The 23,067-nt window shown below is 36.3% G+C and overlaps 1 protein-coding gene across 1 annotated transcript in view; it reads right to left on the reverse strand.

Annotated features, from left to right (window-relative positions):
* Positions 1–23,067, reverse strand: part of Tox (thymocyte selection associated high mobility group box) — a 307,599-nt gene that overhangs the window by 12,564 nt on the left and 271,968 nt on the right. The window contains exons 5-6 of the mRNA XM_042666989.1: positions 22,457–22,687; positions 9,558–9,638 (exon numbers count right to left, since the gene is read on the reverse strand). Coding sequence (XP_042522923.1) covers positions 9,558–9,638; positions 22,457–22,687 — 312 coding nt within the window. The remainder of the gene's footprint in view (positions 1–9,557; positions 9,639–22,456; positions 22,688–23,067) is intronic.

Below are 23,067 nucleotides of genomic sequence, written 5' to 3' on the forward strand. Positions count from 1 at the left end.
TCATGGGGACTGTGAAGCCAACATGCTAATATGTCCTTCTGGAGAAAAAAAGTCACTCTGTCAAAATCAGGACTCAAGTATACCCTTATTTTGCAAACTTGATGCCAGGCTTGTCACAAGTCAGAGTGAGTTTCTGTTCACGCTCAGTACTGTGCCTTCTGTGAATGCCTCCCTGCTCCTGCTGCTCAGGTACCACTCACTACCAGTAGTGGGGAGTGCAGGCAGATTGTCTCCGCATTGTACAGGCAGACTGCTGTACCTCAATGGCCTGCAACTGCAGGAACTCAAACCAGCCAGCTTTATTATCACAAATTAGCCTATCCTACCTCTTAGCAGAGTAGGGCATTTGATCCAAAAAGTGGAGGAAAATTAAATGAGGTCCACAGCAAGAAAAATGCTGTATTTATGTGTTAGCTCCCAAAGACAGTTCAGATGCAGTCATGTGTGTGTGTGCAGATGCAGCCATGTGTGAGTGAGTGTGTGTGTGTGTGTGTGTGTGTGTGTGTACAACCAGTCCTCTACTGTCTCTGTAAGAAGTGACATACCTGTTTAAAACATGCTGAGTTGAGTGTTGGTGGCTCATGCTTGTATTTCTAGCTACTCAGGCAGCTGAGACCAGAGGATCATGTCTGCTCTGAAGTCAGTCTATGCAGAAGAGACTGTATCTCCCCCCATAAAAAACACCTAGCAAAAGTAGAGGCATGGCTCAAACAGTAGAGCACCAGCCTTAAGAAGAAAATGCTTTGAGAGGTCTAGAGTTCACTCTCAGGTACCAGCATATACACATACACACACGCACACACACAGTTCATCAAACAAAATTTAAAGGGAGATAATAGAACAAAGCTTTATAAAATGCAATTCTTAAAATGTATTCTTTTTAAAAAGTAAGTTTTAAGAATTTTTTGTTTTGCTTTCATTTAAGAAATTTTATTGTTCTATAAAATAGTTAACAAAATTTAGGGAAAAGGTCAAATGGACTAATTCAGGCTACATAAATAGAGTTTGTACATTGAGACATGTACTACCATCGATAAAATCTTGAAAGTCACTGCATGGGTAGTCATTATATATCTATGTGCTGACATCATCTGGGAACTTGTCTTACTGTTGTGTTTGCATTCCTTGCACTTCAGTTTAGCCCTGCAGAAGAGTTAATTTCATAACTAGCCATGAATGATCTCAATTTCTTACTGGAAAGAAGTTACATCTAATAAAAATCAACATACATTTGTACATTTTTACTTTTTCATATGGTTGCTTTGAATTAAAATATAAATTATTAGTGTTTTCTATACTATCAAACTATGAAATGCATCTACTTATGTATATCTTATTTTTTTCTCTATATTTCCTTTTTAGATAATGAAGAATTATTATAGATATAAAAACATTCAGTTTAGAATAAACAATGAATCCAATTCTTTTTCATTCTGCTCAATAAATAATAGCATGTAGTCTATCATATAGTTAATATAGTTTAGGTCAATAGGTAGCTATAAATGATTGATGATACATAGATAGATGAGATAGATAAATAGAAATTTATAGATATAGACAGCAGCCTTTCCTTGCCAATCTTGTAGAGGTTCTTTTCACTCATGGATAATTAAACACAAGCATTTTCTCTGTCCATAATTTGTCATTTACCTTCTCTACAGCAGACATAAAGACCATACCCCCCCAAACCTATTTTAAAATAGGAAGAACTTGTACTTCTTACTCACTTAGGACCACTGTGGAGTTAAACTAAACTGATTTTCAAAAATAATGATTAGATATTTGAAATATAATTTTAACATAGATGGAATTAAAATTTTAGAATGTTATCTAAAATACTTTTTCTCCTGACTATCTAAATGTTTGAATATGACATGATTAATATGTGAAGCCACACCGTATTTATATACATAAATATATATCACGGAAGGGGGTCTGTATTAAGGAAAAGGTAGATTTAATGGCAAAGAATCTTTTTAATCTCTGTAATCCATGCATCTAGCACACCACGATGCGTGGGCTGCAACCCACTTATGAGTGAGTCAGTAGTTACTGGTTGACCCATTGCAACAATTAGATAGATGTACAAGATGCTATGTTGGAAAACGAACTTTAAAATTTAGGTGGGGGGTGAGGGGGTGGGAGTGGGGATGGGTGGGGGGAAGTATAGTTGTGGAGATGGGAGGGAAGGGATGGTAGGGGAAAAACGAAGGAGGAGGCAACAATGCTTGATAGGAAATGTACTCATTACCTTGCGCATGTAACTGTAACCCTTCTCTACAGTATTTTCACAATAAAAAACCATAAAAAAAATAGCTGTTGTTTTGCAGAGTCCAGCAGGTCTGGCGGAGATCTCTCACAAGCCTCATTGCCTTTGAGGAGGAGACCCCAGCCAGGGAACTTCCTCTTTTCCACCCAGACTGGGAGAACTTTCGTTTTTATGTAAAGGTTACTTGTTTAGATAGGGGAGAGACTGCCTTTAGCTTTCACTTCTGATTACTTTTATTTTGGGGCTGGTGCTGGAGCTTGAACTCAGGTCCTGGGTGCTGTCCCTTGGCTTTTTCATTCCAAGCTCTATCACTTGAGCAAAAGGTCCACTTATGGCTTTTTTTTGGTGGCAAATTGGAGATTAGGGTCCCACGAACTTTCCTGCCTGGACTGGTTTCAAATCATGATCCTCAGATCTCAGTCTCCTGATTGGCTAGAATTACAGTCATGAACTACTGGCACCTGGCTGATTCACTAATGCTCAGCCTGATTACTTATTAATCAGACTAATATAATAGACTATCTATTAACTATAGACTTGCTTTACTATTTTGAAAGATAGGTAAAAATAAGTTCATTTTAAAATAGCAAACAGTCATAAATTAATAATTTGGTTATGTGGATAAATGGAGAAATGATCAATTTAATTCTGTTCTCAAAGCATTTCTCAAAATCATTTCTTATAAATAAAAAGAAGATGGTGGCAATAGAGACCTTCTGGGTCTTATTAGTAGAGAGTTTGCTTTGGCATGTGAAAAATACATAGCAAATATAGCTGATAAGTCTTAAGACACTTATTAACCAAGCTAATATCTATTCAGGGTAGTTTCAATCCCATCTACTTTGTAGCATGAAGTTAATGCCATATAGCAGATAAATGCCCTTATTCAGGAATGATATGTGCTATAAAAGTGGAAGATGGACAAAGTAATTGTTATTTAAAATAGCAAAGTATAAACAGAAGACATAAAAAGCATTGGAAGCAACCATGTAGAGGAGTTCTTGAACCAAATCAAATTAATAGCCCATCTAATTTGATTCTTGTTTTCAGCACTGACCAATACTCGATGCATTGGAAATTAAACAAAATTTATGCACCCACTCAATTGTGTGCTGTTACTTTCTGGAAGGAAAATTTTTCCTGGTCCTCGCAGGTGATTAACTTATACCCTGAAGCATGAGATTTTATTATCTTTAAATCACAATCTGGGCTCACAGAGCTGCAAATTTTATGTTAACCGTCATAAAATAATCCATCCCATTTACAAATTCAGGCTCAGTATTTATCTCAATAACTCTCTCTACAACATAAGAGAGTGAATTTACCTCATTCTGCAAAAAGAAATCATTTCTTCTTTTGTTTCTAATTTGCTTCCCTTTAATGGAAACTGAAAAATGTATATTGATCATGACAAAAGAGATATTTACATTCAAGTAAATAGTGTCTTGAGAAAGCTATAATAAAAAGTTTCCACTGCCTTTTCTAAACATTGGCACCCTAATTTATAAACTACTTCTCTTTTTTGTTTTGTGCCAGTACTATGGCTGGAACTCAGGCATGGGGGCTATTCCTTAGCTTTTTTTCTCAAGACTGGTGCTCTACCATCTGAGCCACAGATACATATCCAGAATTTTTTTGCTAGTTAATCGGGGAGAAGAGTTTTACAGACTTTCCTGTCAAGACTGGCTTTGAACTGTGATCCTCAGATGTCAGCTTTCTGAACAGTTAGGATTATAGGCTTGAGCCACCAGCACCTGGCTCAAGAACTATTCCTTAAGGTAGAAACAAAATTTCCTATTTGATGTGTGGCCTTAAAGCCATGAATCTGACTGCTGTTAGTTAACACAGTAGACATCCAAATACTGTGTCTCCTTCCTGGTTGGCGCTTCTGAGAAGCTGTACTGTCATTTCAATAATGCTGCATTTACTAGGGATATTTGGGAACGTCCCTACTGGAATTCTCTTCAGAGCCTGTGGGATACTGTTTTACATATCCTCAGACAGCTCTTTGACTTTTGATGGCAAATTTCAGTTTTTTGGAAAGAGCTAATAGCCAGTTGAAGCCAAGACTGTGGATTCTATCTAGTGATGTTTAAGGAAAAGAATGAGGTGTGAAAACAATGTAAGAAGATTGATTTTCTAGAGTGGCTCATAAACTTTTCCTGACTGCAGTTCTAAAAGAGGAGTTTCAGAAAAAAAAATTTTTAAACTCTGGGAGCAATAATAAAATAAGTTTGTGGCCTCCCAAGGTGACTACTTTTGAATGCAACACTCATTTTGGGAATATAAATTCTGGTCTGTGTGGAGAAATGAAACTAGTTCTATTGCTTTAAAGTTATACATTGTTTTCAGCACAGTAATTTAGACCTACATCTAGGAATTTCTTAGTCTATCTATGGAAAAACTGGATTCTCTTATGCTTTAAGAGCCCAACTTAGTATGACCTTCCTTAGGCAGTGCAAAACTGCATAAGGCAATAAGCAACCTTAGCATATGCACCTGGCTTCTTTTGTAGGGTTTAGAAAAAACATTTCAAATAAGAAAACTCCAAAGATGATTGCATTTTTGTTTGTATTTAGGTAATCTTGTATTTTTGTATTTTTAAGGAAAGTAGCTATGTGGCAATTAATTTGTTATTAGTGTCACTTGCAGAGTTTTTATATCATCTGGCACTACATTAAAATGATTCAGCTAAATTTTAATGGCATACAAACTAGATCTACTAGTAATAATTATTCAGATTACTTAATTCTTATATTTGACATTCTAAACTGTGATTTTTATCCTTGAGTTTTTAATTTTTAAGATTTTATTTTATTGTGGTGAGAACACAACATTATAAGGTCTACTCTGCTAATAAATTTGTAAGTATGCAAAAGATGATGGTCTATTATAGGTATAATGTATGGCTGATCTTTCTAGAGTTAATTCCTGTAGCTGGGCTGAAACTGACATCTGATCAGTAAACCCACATTCCTCCTCTCCCCATACCTGGCACCACTGCTTCCTGATTCTACAAGTTGACTATTTTTAACTCTTCGTGGAACTGGAAGCCTGGAGTACTTGTCTTTGTGTGATTGACATAGTTCATCTAGCATAATGTTCTTAAGTGAACCATATAGTTTATATTTATATAGATTTCATATTTTATTCTCCTGAAAACCCTGTGATGAAGGGTTCTACTTAACAATTGACTAAGCTGAAACTTAGCACATCCATAAGACATATAGAGGAAGAAGAAAACCTGACACTTGAATTTAGATCCTCTTGTCTCCCAGCTCAACAGTGGTGGTGTGGTGGTCTTTTTTTTGTTGGTGGTGGTGGTTGTAGGGCTTGAACTCAGATCAAAGCCTGGGCACTGTCCCTAAGCTTTTTTGCTCAAGGCTAGTGCTCTACCACTTTTGAATCACAGCACTACTTCCGATTTTCTGGTGGTTAATTGGAAATAAGAGTCTCACAGAGTTTCCTGCCTGGGTTGGCTTCGAACCACCATCCTCAGACCTTAGTGTTTTGAGTAACTAGGATTACAGGAATAAGTCATTGGTGCCTGGCTTAGTGGCCCTTTTTGAGATCTACTAACATGGTTCCATTGATTCCACTTGGAAAACCAGAGGTTGAAGCTCCTCCAGAGATCATCTCCCACTCTCATAACTTTTGCTTCCGCTTTTAAACTTTCCTAGGGAATGAAATAGTTTAGTTCAACAATTTGAGACTTTCTGGTGGCTAATTGGAGAAAAGCATCTTATAGATTTTCCTGTCTAGGCTGGCTTTGAAATAAAAATCCTCAGATCTCAGCCTCCTGAGTAGATAAGATGACAGAAGTGAGTCATGGGCACGTTGCAGAGAAGACAGCTCTCTCCTCTGTTGTATTTTAACATTTGACATTTCACCATTTCTATTTTTTCTAACTTCTTCCTTTAAATGATAGTACCCGCAATTGAGTAAGTTGTTCTGCTGTTTACCCAGCACTGCATTTATGATACTTTCAGCTCCTATTGAAGTGTTATGTATCAATTTTGACTTTTATTTGTCAGAGTAGGCAGTGGCCAGTATTCCCCCATAGAAGAGCATGGTACAGGGTAGGGCTTCCCAGCATGCTGAAGGCTTCAATTCCATTGAATGTCTCTGTCTGCCTCTGGTGGTAGTAGGGGGTCAGCAAGGGCAGGTGGCATCTAAACCTCAGATGCAAATAAACTTAGTTGTTGATTGGTAAGAGTTAGAACAAATTTTACTGGAGATAATAAGAGGAAATTCTAAATATGAATGAATTTGATGATTACTCAGGTTGAGAAATCCTAGGACCTTTGGGTCTTCAATGACAGTGCTACTGTTTTCTATGGTAGGAAAGCCATTTAATCTTTGCCTGATGAGCAGAGATTAAATGTCCTTAACCTTACTGGGCAGGGTGGTTGTGATCAGGAGCAGAAATCTATAGATTAGCAGTCTATAGCTCAGAGGATCTGTTGATAGGAAGATGCTATTTCTAATGGAGCTATATAATTAGAAAAAAGTTTCATAACCTGCTGAAGATGTGTCAGTAATGTCTTGTTGATGATCACAGAGGTAAGAAGATTCACTTATGGTCATTGGTCCATTTTTGTCTTGGTAGACTTCCGCTTTACATAAGCCTTAAGTTATGATAATGAAGACACTCTACTAGATGTGAATGGTGGGTGCAACTAAAGAGATGTCTGTCTGAAAGGGAAGGATCATTGTAATTCCATGACTCAGTTTCAGAGGAATGGTCATGGTCTCTGTGTTTCTATTTCTGATTATGTTCTGGAAGAAGCAGCTAATTTTAGAATATAGCTTCAAACCTTTTCAGTATCAAGAAACATTCCACTTGGAATTCATTCATCTTTGTCTCTCAGCACCTGTGTGGGTCTGATGAGAAATGATGTAGTGCAGCCCTGAGCTGGATATGCATCTGGATGTGGAAGAAGCACTGAGAAGTAGCTGACTTTAGAGTGACTCTAAAAGCACAGATCATTTAATGGTTGGTGTTTTCATTATTGGTTACCCTTGACTGAAGAGAAAGTTTTTATGTGTAAGGGATGAATTTGCCTATTCTCCATTGTATTCTGTGAGCCTAGCACTGACCACATGCCCAGGAAAATTTGCCAGATGTACAAATGAATGAATAATAACAAAAACAAATACAAAAAAAATGGAGCTTGGCTGGTACATAGGTGGTTCACTGGAATTGTAATTACTGTATTATGGGGTATATTGTTTGCTGCTTTAGATCTTTTGAAATAGGGAAATAATTTATAAATGTAGGAGAAATCACAATGTAGAAAAATATATCTTTACATATGAATGGCAGTTATTTGCCTAGATATAATTAAAATGGAATAGAAATAGATTTTATATACTGTATCACATACGAAGCTGGGAGGATGGCTGGTAATTCTACTACAGTGACTAGAAAGTGGACAGCCAACACTAGCTCATACACAACATCAGGGGGTTATTTTTCTAACCTGGTGAGAGTGTAACTCTCCTCCAATTTATACTCATGTAATAGATAGTTATACATAGAGATTCAACAGCTCCAGCAAACTTCCTACCACCAAAGATAAGAAAAATGTCAGAGTAAGCTGTAAAAAAAAGTGCTTGGTTTTTTAAATGTAGAAATGGCAACTCGCAGCATTTATACAAAATTGCCTATATACAGTGGGTTGCAACTCTGAGACTGAATAGTGAGAAAGTTGCAGCTAGGAGCAAATCTGAGGACATTTGTTTCAGAAGTAAAGGCTTAGTCAGTATTACTACATCCTAGCAATCTGCATGTCATTAGCTTGAGTGCTTTGTATCAGGGTGACACTTTCCATATTGATTTTCTCCTATGCAAAAATGCATTGACTGAAACTCTATTTGCTCAAGATGCATTGTACTCACAAACTTACATGTTGAATGCAAATCTCTTTGTGTAACTAGGTAAGGATAATAAAAAATACAATATTCCAAAAGAAATTTATCTTATAATACTATTTGTTTATAAAAATCTCCCTTATATTTTCTGCCATGCTAATTTGAGATAATCTCAACCCAATTAATGGCTACATGAGTCTTCTATTTGGTGCTTCACTTTTTTGTTGTAATTTTAGGCATACTCTGTGAATTGTGAGATAGTAGCCGGGCACCAGTGGCTCACTCCTGTAATCTTAGCTACACAGGAGGCTGAGATCTGAGGATCATGGTTCAAAGCCAGCCCTGGCAAGAAAGTCCGTGAGACTCTTATCTCTAATAAACCACAAGAAAACAGGACGTGGTGCTATGGCTGAACTGGTAGAGCGCTCACCTTGAGCTGAAGAGCACAGGGACAGTGCACAAGCCCAGAGTTCAAACCCCATGATCAAAAAAAAAAAAAAAAAGAGTATAAGATCCAGAGATGAGACAATACAAATGTTAGAAAGTATAAGGTTATATCATAAATTGTGAGTTTTCTCACATTATCTATCCTTAGTAATTGAACATAAGGTTGGATTAGACCAATAGTGTACTGAAATCTTTTATGCATTTGAATTTTGCCTTCTTTTTTCTTTTCTGACTCAATGTATTCAGCATATGTTTTCTTCAATAAATGACAAATTTATAGATTTGTTTTTGTCCAGTGTTATAATGGAGATGGGTATTTATGGCAGAAAAATCAGAATTATTTTCCCTGGGTAAGCAGGATGAAGGCCTAAAGCCTGGAATCACATGAACAAAGTAATCACCAAAACTGGACTTGAGATGACAGAGTGTCATGTCCCTCTTAGGTCCAGCACTCTGAGGTCATTTCCATGAAATTCCATGAGGGGAAATGAAACTTTAAATGCGTAGGACAAGACAGAGTCAAAACTAGTAAGCATTTAAACAGCCAGGACTGATACTCAAAAGATTCTAAAGCATGAAATCTTTCTCAATGGCCTTTTAATTTTCCAACAAAATGATGCAATCTTTCATTTTCTTGCATCTCCTCTGCAGGAGGAAAGGTTGTAAGAACTTAGTATGGAAAAATGGAGAGTTGGCTCTTGATTAAAAAATGTGCTTTATCTACATTACAAAACCAATAATCGGCAGGTAGACAGCATTTTACAAAAGGCCAAGAAGATGATGCTAGGGTCTTCTTGTGATGAACAAATATTTCTATAACATATGGCTTTGTTTAGGATGTACTTTTTTTCCCAACAAAGAAAATTGTGCAGAAATTCTAAAGTGATCTTTTATGCTTTTAAATGACTATCAAAGTCTGCACTGAGATGGCCACGATCCATCACAATACCACACAATTGCACGTTACCTTGGATACCAGGCTGGCTCTGTATGCTGCAAGTTGCTTCAGGTACTCCTTCTTTGCAGCCTCGGTTTTCTTTTTATAGACCTGCAACAACAAAGCATCTTAAATTAGAAAGTAAATCTGCTTTTGTTTTCAGAGAAGTACCATACTCAATGATAATTACACACAAACACATACATACAAATATATATAATAATAATAATAGACAGCTTTCTCAAGATTGTTTTCCTCTAAAGCAGATTTGAATGAAGAATGGCAAGAGACTAAGATAAAATTAACAATAGTAAAATTCTACATTTTACATAGTACATATGGAAGGATTCATTTGAATTACTTTGAGACTGGAAGCAATTGGCTTAGAGAGATAATGTTGAGGAAGGTTCCTTGGAGAGCCACAGAAGGAGTCAATTAGGCTTTCATATTTATGTAATGGGAAGATGATTGTTTAGCACAGTCATAGTCTAATATATATTTGTAGTTAGCATATTTAGCTAGAGAGAGAGCATATTTAGCATATATGCATGTGCATATGTGTATTATATATATGTATACATATTCCATGCTAAATATGTTAAATATAAAAGCAAAGTCGGAATTCTTCTGCCACGTTTAATAAAAAAATGGGAGGATATGTAAAAGACTTTTGGGGATCATCACGATTTAAAGACTTTATTCTCAAAGTTCTACTTCCAAGCATTAGCAATTAGAGGTTATGATCAAAGACATCTTTAGGCCAGGAATTGGGACCCTGAGCACCTGAGAGCCACATGGATGCCAGGCTCCAAGGCCTGCACTGGTGTTTTGCAAGACACAAGGATGTGAGCTTGTGGATACTGAACTTTGAAAAGGTAAAGTGTTCTGAAATGAACCTCCGTTTACACATGCTTTTTCATTTCTGAGATGTTATCATCTCGAACCCAAAAGTAAAATGAGCTGAAATCATCCACAAGAATTGAAATGACTTGCTTGTACATGAAAGGTCAGATTGCGAAGTTGAACAGAGAGGAGTTATCAGACAGTGCACACTGAGCACACATGATCATCGGCTGCTATTAAGCTAATCCTTCCAGGGGTTTGGACTATGTTTGGCAATCTTTTGAAATCCGTCCCAAAGAACAAAATCTTTCTCAGCATTTACTGTGGACACTAAAATTCATTTTCCTTGATATGACTATTTTCAATTTCCCATATTTCAAAATTTACAGCTAGACATTAAGGCTTGGCTAGTATTTTGTAATGCTGAACTCAAAACCAGAGCTGGGTTTTGAGAAAAGTGGTTTTAGAATCAGTTTGAGTAGTTAAATATAAATTATGTCTAAAGGCACAAGTATCTGCCAGTTGGCAGCACAGGGAAATTTCTGGTCTCCAATGATGACTGTGGTTTGCCAAGCCCAGGGACACAACTGCGAATTTCAAGATGTGAGAAATACTATTTACTCATGAATATTTTAATTAAAGCAGACTATTTTACTTAGAGTAAATGAATAATCAATCTTGTCAACAGAATTATAATAGGACCCTATGAAGTGAATTTACAAATGATTCTTCTCTAGGGTGGTAGATTTTATATTTGGCATATTGGTATAATAAAAGCTAATTAAAATAAAGATCAAAATTAGTACAATACTATAATTGAATAATTCTGCCATCCAAACAAACTTAAAAATATCTGATTTGGAAATTTTGTTCCTGCTGTTACTTTCAGCAAAAAGCCAACAATTGTTTGGTTTAAGTAAAGCAATAGATTTGCAGGAGTGTTCTCAATTATTGATCCAATTATTGGAAGTGAAACTCAGATTTATTTCTGGAAGATTGCAGGTGGGAAAAATGCCAGTATAGGGTAAAACCTATAATAGTTCAGGTTTATTATATATCTTAGTGGCACAATGTTCACAAACAAATAGCTTTTCTAAATTTTATTGATTCATTTTTCTTGGGAGATTGATTTCTGTTTATGGCTTTTCCTTAAACCTCTTTTCTAAGACAGAATTTATAATGAATAACATTAAATTGACAATGTTTATACTTTTTTAATACCTAAAACCTGTTTAAGAGATAGTATTTTCTCCGACATAGTTATCTATTGAGGACTTGGAAGATAATACTCAGTAAATATGTCTTTGATGTCAATGTACATTGGTGTACCCTGAATAGTTTCATCACATTTTCATTAATATGCTACTCCAAGTGACTTTGCTAGATAAGTAGGGTTCTTGTAGTTTCCAAAGATAAACAACACACTTTGTTCCATAGCAATGCCCAACATGGCATTTTCTAAGAAGTAGCAGATAAGATGGCATTATCAGATGGCTCGAGTCCAGCATCTCCAAAGCTTTCTCTCATCTGGTTTCTGTTGACACAGCGACTGAGTCACTACACTACTATCCCTTTCTGGATCCTGGCAGTTAACACTGCACAATGAGTTAAATTTTGTGAAATTTGTTGATTAAGAACCATTGGAGAAAGGTGGCTAACTCCATGCATTTAAGGTTGAACATTGCCCTGGGTTTTACTCCAGGATCGATGTTATTAGGGGATACCTGCCTAGCATTCAGAGTTCTCTGTTTTCTACAAATGGCTCCCTATTGCCTATTGATGATTAGCTATGTTGGGATCATTGTATAAATGCCTAGACACCACTTTAGAAAAGGGTGAATGCATCATGTCACATTATTGGGATTGATGGATCCACTCTATCCTGAATAGCTGCTGATGTTCAGGGGGAGAGGCATATTTCTATAATTGTGTTTAAGAGAGAGTAACCCAGATCAGAATTAATGTCTGAGGTGGCCTTCCCAACAATAATCAGGCCCTTCACCTTTGAGAATTACCTAATAACTCCAGTATTACTCACTGTGTATATCTCCCTGATGCTGCTTTTAAAATTGGACCAGGATGATGTGTGGATTCCTATATTTAGTAAAAATGTCTGAAGACCTCAATTATGAAAGGATGATGATAACATGTAAGAATTTCACAAGCAAAGGATGTATGCATGTGTGTGTGTGTGTGTGTGTGTGTGTGTGTGTGTGTGTGTGTGTACAGTGTGTATAAATCTCATTTTAGAATCATATTTAAAAATAATTAGTAGCTAGGTTCTGATGGCTCATGCCTGTAATCTTAGCCACTAAGGAGGCTGAGTTTTGAGGATTTTGGTTCAAAGCCAGCAGAGGCTGGAAAGTGCATGAGACATTTTTCTCCAATTAACCACCAAAAACCAAAAGTAGAGCTGTGGTTCAGTCCCAGTACCAGCATAGAAAAAAAATTAGCAAAAAGTTTTCCCCAAATGTCTCAAAACTTCTAGTTATGGGATAGTCATTTTAGATAAATAGGGAAAGTCCTTTTTTCATAGAAGCCAAAGAGTTTGGGGAATGCCTTTGGCAATGAATAATCACTGCCGTGGTCAAGTGCACAGACCTACACTAGGAGAATGGGTCTGATTTGTGTCAAAGTTAAGTTTGGTAAAGAAATGGTCTCTTTCTCTCTCAAGGGAAGACAAATATTTTAAAGGTATGTGATTCCTACAGTAAATATTAGTACTCAGTTGTGCTACAAAATGGCTTCCAAATGGTCCACAGCTGTTTGAAATAAAGTACAAAGTTGACCAGATGAGGATTTAGAAATCATAATACATCATTTATCATTTTCTCTAGCTCATCCAAGCACTTTTGAATTTATCCTGTCCTAACTTAGTTATACACTGTGGTTTGTTATTCCAAGAAAGCTACCATATCCTATCTAAGGATTGCATCTTAGTGGTTAAACTAAAACATATATGATGGTTAAAAGGAAACATACGTAGATAGATATCAAATAGTAATTCTAGGGAATGCAAGTCCTGTGCATATGATATAATGCTTCACCAAATCCTTTTAAAAATGCTCCAAATACCAGCAAGTTACATGTGTTTTTAGAGGCTGATAATCCCTAATTAAAATCAGCAGGTCAATGTCACTGAATATGACAAACTGAAAGGAAAATAAGGCTCATAAATCTTGTTTTGCTCTTTAGCTTTCTTCTCTTTCTCTAAACAATTCATCCAACAGAGAAAAGAAAAACCTTATGTATACTGTTTAATTCCTTCTTTCTTCTTTACTGCACTGGTTTTAATCTTTAGTCATATTTCAACAGTTGTTATAGTTATAAGGAAAAACAAGTGTAAAATTCTTTAAACTCTGAATTTCATTCAAACATTATTAAAAAACGTAAATTGTGTTTTCTTTTCTGGAGAAGTTCAAGTGCATTTTTCCCACTACTGTTTCCTATTTATAGAAAATACATAGCAATATAGTTATGTTTAAAGGTGAAGAATTTAATCATAATTCCAAGCTTTATCTTTTAAAATGTGCATCTTCTTTCAGGACTGTTATTATTTAGGTCAGTCAAAGCAAGCACATTTGTATTTTGCCTACAGCTTAGTTCTTAAATGTAGTTACAAATTTCCATCTTGTGTGATTTGCTCAGCATTTTCTTATGGGTTTCAAAATTCAAGAGAATTTTATCAGGTAGCATTCATGGAAAAGAAAATATTACATGATTTGACAAAATCTTGCTAGTGCTTTCTTTTAGCACTGTCTACTCCATCTAAGTGTCCCAACAATATTGGTATGACCTGGTTCTGGGCTGGTAGGAGCCAAAAACAGGCTCCCTGCCTTAAAAGATGGCTATAAAATATGTTTACTGATTTATCAAATAAGGATGACTAGGGAAATTACTGCTGTTCAATTTGCCTTAATCAGTAGATTGCTATGTACCTATGTAATGTGAGACACTGAAGGTATGAATGAAAAAGGGCATAAAATTATATCTTATGCACAGTATCTTAAATTCTTCCAGCAAGAATGTCACATTTGTATGGATACTCCAATTTTACAGGTAAGAAAACAGACTATAATGGTGATTAGCTTACCCACTGTTTTATGCCAAGTATGATGCAAAAGAGCCATGGTGTGAATCTAACCAATCTGGTTCAATAAATCCTCTTGATGAAAGGAGTGATATCACTCAAAATTCACTGTATTTATAAACTGATTTGTTGAATGGTAGCTCTTATGTACAACCACTTAAATATAATACAGATATAATTTTTAAAAAATAAATCCACCTTGAGAATCCAAACTCAGTGGCTGCTCAAAAGGCATTACAAGAATGCCTTTTGAAGGCTCTTTCAGCCATGTAACTCAAGGCCTGTTCTTGTGGGTTTACCATGGAAGCCTCAGCATGCAGTGCAGTGATTGGTACATAGTAGGCATTCAGGAAACAGTCATACATCAATTAACAACAGACATGCTCTGAGCGACCCGTCAGTGGGGGATCTTGTCATTGGTGCCAACTTCACAGAATGCACTTACAAGACTAAGATGGATACAAGGTCACTAAGCAATACAGTATTATAGAACCACTATCATATATGCGGACTGTTGATAGAAACAGTGCTACTGAGTGCACAGCTCTTGGCAGGGGACCATTCCTTTTATGAATCAGCATTAGCATGAGTGCTAAAGATGGATTACTGAATTGCTTCTTCTAAACTTAACATTCATCAATGGAAATACAGAAGTTGATAGATATAAAAGCCACCACAAACATTTTTACAAATAACACATAAATCAGAACAGTTTTGAATGACTAGCATGTTGATGTTATCTTCACAATATCATGGAAACTTTCAAATGAACAAGCTGCCCTACTATCTATGATATGAATATATACATATACAATATATATTAATTCCCTGGTGTGTTGCATTGATACATACATGTATGTATAATTCACATAAGTACCTGGATTTTAAAACTAAAGCTGCTTGTATTTTCATGTAACGATCTTAATTTATATTAAGTGCAAAGTTCACTTACGTGCTACAGTTTTTAAATGAACAACTCTTTTGTATACCCTTCATTGTATAGCTTAAATAAATTGGCCACTGGACACTTGTAGTTTTGAAGTTCTAGCTACTCAGGAAGCTGAGATATGAGGATTGTGGTTCTAACCCAGCTCAAGGAGGGAAGTCTGTGAGAATCTGATCTCTACTAACCACAAAAAAGAAAAGGAAAGGAAAGGAAAGAAAAGAACAGAAAAAAAGCTGGAAGCTAGAAGTAGAAGTGTTGCCCAAGGGGTAGAGCACCAACCTTAAGCAAAAAGTCCAAGGGGCAATGACCAGGCCTTGAGTTCAAGCACCAGTATACACACACACACACACACACACACACACACACACACACACACAAAGTATGTATGTGCTTATAAAGGAAATGGTCAAGATAAACACATGGGTGAACCTAATACAACAAGATTTGTGTTAACATGAAGTATTGTTGACATAAAATCCAAATTTTATCATAACGGGGAAAAAAATCCCAGCAGCATTTATACAGTGGATGTTTGAGCCCCAACGAGGAGTAAGTGATTTGATTCCATGGGCTCGGAGATTTGTCAGCTGCCTCCTAAGTATAATTCTGGCTCTTCATATCCCTGCTGCTTCTAATTTAGCAGGACAGGCTCATAATTGAAGCAAATTAACTATTTACACTTGCCACTTCTACCAGGGAAGAGGACACAGCAGCAGGAAAGAACGAGGAGGAAATTACATTCTTCCCACTTGTGTCAGATCTGCCCTTATATAAACACATTAACAGTAATTTCATGAGGCGTCAAACATAGGAATAAATACTGAGAGATAAAATAATGAGGTGCTGCTATTGAGCTGAACTGCTGTGGCTAATATCCTTGGATATGAATTATGCATCCTGAAAGAAGGCATATGTTACAGTATTCAAACAGTTTCCCTGCAAGTGATATATGCTCATTAGGCTCTACAACTCCAAGTAAAGCTACTCTCTCCTTCCACAACACGACTAGCATTTACAAAAATACACTCTGGGCATCCGTGGGCTGTGGTTTCTCCCAAATACACCAAGTCCTGAATAGGCTTTCCACTCCATTTTTAGCATAACAGCATGTTTATTTAGCTCTTTGGCTGCAGCTTTAAAGCCATTTAATGTAATGTAAACAAGAACATTTTGTTTGTAATTTGCTAAATGTCTTACAGCCCGACTGTGTCTCCAATTAGGAACTTAAGGTTCATTTAGTAATTTACATCTGGTTCTGATTTAAGGTGACTTTCCATGGCTAAAAAAGGACTCAAGAACCCTTTATAGCTCTTTGGACCAAGGCCTTGTGCTTCAAAGCACAACTGGTTCTTTTATTTGGTAGGATTTGATTTGTTCTATATTGTGACTTTGAATCCAGGGCCTATATAATTCAATAACCAGAATCAGAGAAAATCACCAAGGTAGACAGAAAATTTAGCTGGGATCTCATTTTTTTTTTTAAAAGATGCTGAGGGTTGCTAAAATTCCAAAGAGCCAAAATACAAAGGGTACAATATCATTAACTATTTTTCTTTCTCTGTAGGTTTGTCAGAGAGATAAGTAGCAAAGCCCAACATCACAGCAATACTTGTGTTTTATTCCCCTTGCTCCATCTGGTGCCTTTTAAACAACTTAGTATGCTTGGGAAATGGGCTCTCCATTGTCTTGCGATCATTAGTATTTAAAACCCCCAGTTGGGATCCAAAGCACAATTCTCTTTGTATTCCAAATTCAGCACCATTTTCCTAAGTATTAAGATGGAGGGTTCTTCTACATGTGGAGATTGTTCAGTGGCTTTGGTATTCCTGAAGGATTTTTTTAAATTAGTCTCTCAGTTTCCTTTTAATTTCTCTAAAACATTCTTTGCTGAAATCAAAGTAGAGACAGTGACTCCATCACCATGGATCTTAAAAATAAAGATCTGCCCTTCTGTATTGGTTTCCTATTCCTTCCTCTAGTCCATATGAGGAAACATTTGATAGAAAGATATAACAGTTCTATTAAGTGCTGTACCCTCTGGCTATCAAGAGGTTTTAAATTTTCTTGCTGCGATTTTTGTTTTCTTTACCTTTTGTCTTGTTTATAGGTTTATCAGTTTGGGGTAGGGCAAGACAGGGGAACAGAAAGGGTTGGACAAAGAGTGAACAAATGCGGCAGTGATACTAGATACCATGTTGAAAATGAACTATATAACTTGTGTGTGGGGACAGGAGGGAAAAACTGGGAGTGAGGGAAGGGGTGAAACTGTTAAAAAAGAAATGACATATAACTGTAACCCCTTTGTATCACACCTTTATAATAACAATAATATATACATATTAAAATTAAAAATCCTAAAATAGATATAAACTAAGTTAAATTAAAAATATTGTAATCTCACTAATAGCTGTGTTTTCTTAAAGATTATAATTTTTCTGAATCTCTTTCTCCAATAAGTAATCAAAGATTTTGTCCATTTTTCCCAGTTTGTGTTTACATTTATTCATAATTGTGGGTTATTATAATAACAAGACTTTTGAACAACTGTGGTACAGGAAAATCTTAGCTTTCTCCACAAACCATCTACCAATAAAATGCCAGGAGCATTGCAAGGGTTTGTTCTTTTTACATACCTGTTGGTTTGAAATCTTGTAGTTTAATAACCTATAAACTGCTCCAGAAATCGTCCTTTAAAAATACAGAGCGGTGCTAAGTGCCAATGGCTCATGCCTGCAATCCTAGCTACTCAGATCTGAGGACTGTGGTTTTGTAAGAAAGTCCGTAAGACTCTGATCTCCAATTAAACATCAAAAAGCTGTAAGTGAAGCTATGGCTCAAGTGGTAGTGCCAGCCATAAAGGAAAAAAAAAAAGGATCGCATCCAAGCCCCAGTACCAGCACAGCACAGCAGAGCACACACACACACACACACACACACACACACACACACACACACACACACACACACAAATTAGTGTCAATATCTGTGCTTCCCAATTTGAATATGAGACAGGAGTAAAATAAATTCATTTAAATTTGAAGCAGATATTACAGTATGTTGGCACAATGTGTCTATATAAAGGCAAAGAACAGGTGGTAACACAGCATAACAACACGGGGATATTTTGCTGGATACATACCCACATGTGCATTGGAGGTAGGTTTGTTTGTTTTTCTGGCAATTCTTGCAAACTATTAGGGAAGGGCAGCCACAGAGCAGCAGAGTGGTGGGGCATCTATGTGACATGTTCCTTTTTTAAGTAATTTGTTCCTGCAACTCTCCCTTTGCTTATCCCTTGGATTGACATTGCATTCTATGTGTGTCAAAACCAAACCTATATGAACACTTTGCTTTGTCACTTGCATAACTGAGCAAGGTCATTTTTCCCCATGAGGAATGAATAGGGTATACTGAGTTTAGAATGAAGTGAAAAAGGAACACCAGGTATGGGGTAAATCTTCTTAGACAGAAATTTCCCCCAGTACTTTGTATTGTTAGTACCTAAACAAGTTCTGAGATTTGAAAACATTTGCTCTCTATAAGAAACAAGAGAGAGTTATTTCTCTCACAGTGTTTTCTTAAACAATCTCAGTATGATTCTTTTCATGATTAGTTTGTTTTAGAAGACCTCAGAAGTATATAGGTCAACTATTCTACAACTTCATCCTCTATTGACATAATGGGTTCTTTCTCAAACACTTCATTTTTTTTTTCCATTAGGAGAGAATCCAAAGGTTATACTAATTGTGAGTACTTATTAAAGGAGAAAGAAAATGCAAAAGAGAAAAGGGAACAGGTTGTGCCCTTGCATGTATACAATTATAAAGCTTTGAATACTACAACATACTTATAATCATGTCTTATGTATAGAAGGCTCAGCATCAATTTTGAAATCCAGAATGGGAGAAGGGGAGCAATTTTCCTTTTTAACATCACAGGTGAGAATAGCAAATCTCATATTCTTTGAGTCTATAAACACCTTATATCTTCATATAGAAAGAATGTGGAATGCTCTCTTAATATTTCCCTTTTGTGATATTAAAATTAAAAAGCTTTATTAGAGTAGAATTGCTGGGAATAAATCTGCTGCTTCATATTTACTACTGAGATGAATTATCTAATTATCTGATTTTGATCATATATAACATTATTCTTTTGCAATAGAAACGATATTTAACAGCTAACAATGGTGATGCAAAGGGCCAATGCTAAGCTAGAGAAATGTTTACAGATTTCCCCCTCTTAAAAACACTGGTCTTGAATACAGGAACAAATTAGGAAAGAGTCTAAGGAACAGATAGAAGAGAGTTGATAGTTCATATGGACAACAGTTATTTCTGACAAAGCAGAAGGTTATACAGTACATTGGAGTTTTGGAGTAATATTTCTAGCTTAGCTACTGACTCGAATAGAGCAGGGAAAAAAATCATGTTTATAGATCTTCTAATATGCAAGAGCTACTGAACACAATCCCTAGGGAAAGGAATCACTTCCTGAAGCTTCTTTCAGAGGCTTCATGGCTAAGAAAGAATACACAGAGGGGTTATGAGGGCAGAGACAGAGGGTATGTGACATTATGAATGAAACAGAAAGGCACTACATGACCTAAGGTAGGAAACAAGAACACAGTTGGGATATTTGGTCTCTGTGTGTTTACTCTGTCATTTAGCCATGCTCTTCTAAGGGGGTGAACATCATCTCTGAATAGTTCCAAAATTAGTTAGGCACTATATCTCACATCTGAGAGTCTAAGAGTAAATTCACCTGGGTTAGACAGAAACCATCTTCCAAAATCCCAGAAACAATATTAGATTTTTGTTGGAATCACATGAACACAATGTCAACTATTAAAAGCAAGGGGATTATTTTAGTTGAAAGCACAGAGAAAAGTTTCAGTGGTGTGAAACTTAGGTATCCTTGAAGTGACTCGTACTACACAGTGGTCCACAGAACTAGCCTCTGCTTTACTAGAGATCATGTGGTCAGGCTGGCTATTTTTGAATAGGCATAAGAAAATAGAAAGGGTATAGTGATTGCATAATATAGAAGACAACTTTGACCTACAGGAAAGGGGTCTAATGAGAACTGGGGGCAGGTTCAGTGTTTCCCTGGCAACTCTTTTTTTTTTTTAAACCAATATATCTGTAAGGAAAACCAGGCCTAGGGTAAATCATCTGAAACAGAAATTGCCCCTAATACCTTGTTTTTCTATTGCTTACGCAAATTCTCAGATTTTAAAACATTTACTTTTTATAAGCAACAAAAGATGGTGTTATTTCTATAAAAGAGCCACAGTGTTTACCAAGGAAACTGCTAGAAGTGTGGCTCATCAGTAAAGCATTTGCCAAGCAAGCATAAGACCTTGAGTTCAATCCTCAGTACGGACAAAAAACTAAACAAAAAACAACAACAAAAAGCCCCTAACAATAAAAAAACCCAAAACCTCTTCTAAGTTAAGTGGTAGATTCTATCCATCCCTTCACAATAATTCATTGGACCAGCTATACGGTGTTACACTAGTCATTCAACACACGGAGTCTCATCATACTTTGTCTCTGCCATATACAGTGCCTAGAATAGTGTCTGGTAAGTTAAGTGCTCAAAAATATTTGTTGGGTAAATAAATGAATAAATATAGTTTACCTGATCTCATTTCATAATTCTTTTTATACCTAAGAGTAGTGAGCAGAACAAATGAGAAAAATAACACAATAGTGCTTTACAAACTAAAAAAAAACTACGTATGTATTACAGATACTAATATATCATTACAATATATACCAATTCTAGATAAGTTAAAAAGCTTGAGATATTCTAGATTTTACATAGTTTCTTAGATTTTCTGAAGAAAGGTAAATGTGTCCATCAAGAATCAAGTATGAGCTGAATGCCCAGGGGTTTGACACTTATAATCCTAGCTACTCAGGAGGCTAAGTAAGAGCTGAGTATGATTTGAAGCCATCTGGGGCAGGAAAGTCTGTGAGACTCTTACCTCCAAATTAGCTAACAAAAAGCTGGAAGTGAAGCTGTGAATCAAGTAGTAGAGGACTAATCTTCAGGACAAAAACAAACAAAAAAGCTCAGGAACTGCACCTAGACCCTGAGCTCAAGCCCCAGAACCAGCACACAAAAAAGAAAAGAATCAACTATGAGATAAATACCTTATGGATACAACTTGGTCATCTGTAATAGTTAAGGCATATTTTCATTTCAATGATTTAATGATCATATGCTCTAGGTTTCCTTTGTCACCACCAGGGTCTACATGGTGACAATGGCCATCTAGCCCCTAGTTTTTAGACACAGGAGATTAATTCAATTGCTTCTTCATGTGAGTGGCTTCATCTAGTTACCAGACTTTTGCTGTCTTCACATAATCCCTATGCCTCATTCAGATGACCTGGGCTACTTACGCTACTGCCAGAGTGTCTCCTGTGGCCCTCTCTAAGCCCAGCCCTCGTCACACCATGGCAATTCACAAGAAAGGAAAGAAAAACCAGGCATCTGGTTCTATTTAACACAGCCTGGAAATATGGTCTAAATATATATGGGGGATTAAATAACATACCCTGGTGGTCTTTAGGGAATGGCTAAGGGTAGAAACCCTTACATTTGAGGTTCACTTGCAAAGAGCAAAGAGGGGTTTTGATGACAAAAGTGTAAACCATGAGAGTTGAAGAGAGGTGTGGACAGTTTTTTAAAAATACTTTTTTAGAACTTTTTAAAAAAAGTCTTCATGATCATATTGGCAACATTAAAGCATGATAAAATCATGGCTGGGATACGGAGAGGTCCTTCCAAAAGTAATTATGCTATATAAACTTTGAAGCAAAAGAATTAATATGTGATTTATAAGGAAGTAATAAAGGAATATAAGATAATGTGCCCTCTCTTAAAGGCTGGTTCTCATGGGGTGCATTCCAAATCATAGTTTGGGTATCTAAAGAATTTATCCAGAGCCTTCAGAAGCTATCTCAAGAGTACATAGATTACATTAACTGTCTCATCTTACACCATTTGGATTCTCACTGCAGTCTGATTCTTTCTTACCTGTTTCTGCTCTTCTCCTAAACCATCCCACATCGAAGCCACGATTTTAGAAACTTCACCAAAGGTAGCATTTGGGTTCTGGCCTTTGATGGCAGCCTGAGTATCACGAAAGAATAATGCATAGGCAGACACAGGCTTCTGGGGTTCATTGGGGTCTTTCTTCTTCTTCTTTTTGGGAGTTTTTGGTTTTTTCCCCATGTCTGAGGCGGGCCGCTTTTCTCCACCATTGACCTGAAAGAAGAACAGAAGACAGAATTATAGAGAAAGTTTATATCCAGCTAGATATGATTTTCTTATCCATATACACCACATAGGAACACATGTTTCTAAGGCATGAGTAGTATTGTTACTTTTCTTCTCAGATAAAGTTTCATATTTTGAGCTATTGGTGTAGATCAGTGAGTTTGCCTAATATGTATTGTATAAGGCATTAGGTCTGATTTCTAATATTATCAAAAAACCTCAGAGAAACAAAACTGAACACATCTTCATATTTCATGTAGTCTCATATTCCCCCTTATACTATCTCAATTTACATAGCTTTATAAATTTTTGACTCCTGTATATTATTGCACAATTAAATATTATCCTTAACTCCCCGACCTTTTTTT

This window comes from Dipodomys spectabilis, unplaced genomic scaffold (genome assembly GCF_019054845.1).
Source record: "Dipodomys spectabilis isolate Male_0828 unplaced genomic scaffold, ASM1905484v1 ptg000015l, whole genome shotgun sequence".
Lineage (NCBI taxonomy): Eukaryota > Metazoa > Chordata > Mammalia > Rodentia > Heteromyidae > Dipodomys > Dipodomys spectabilis.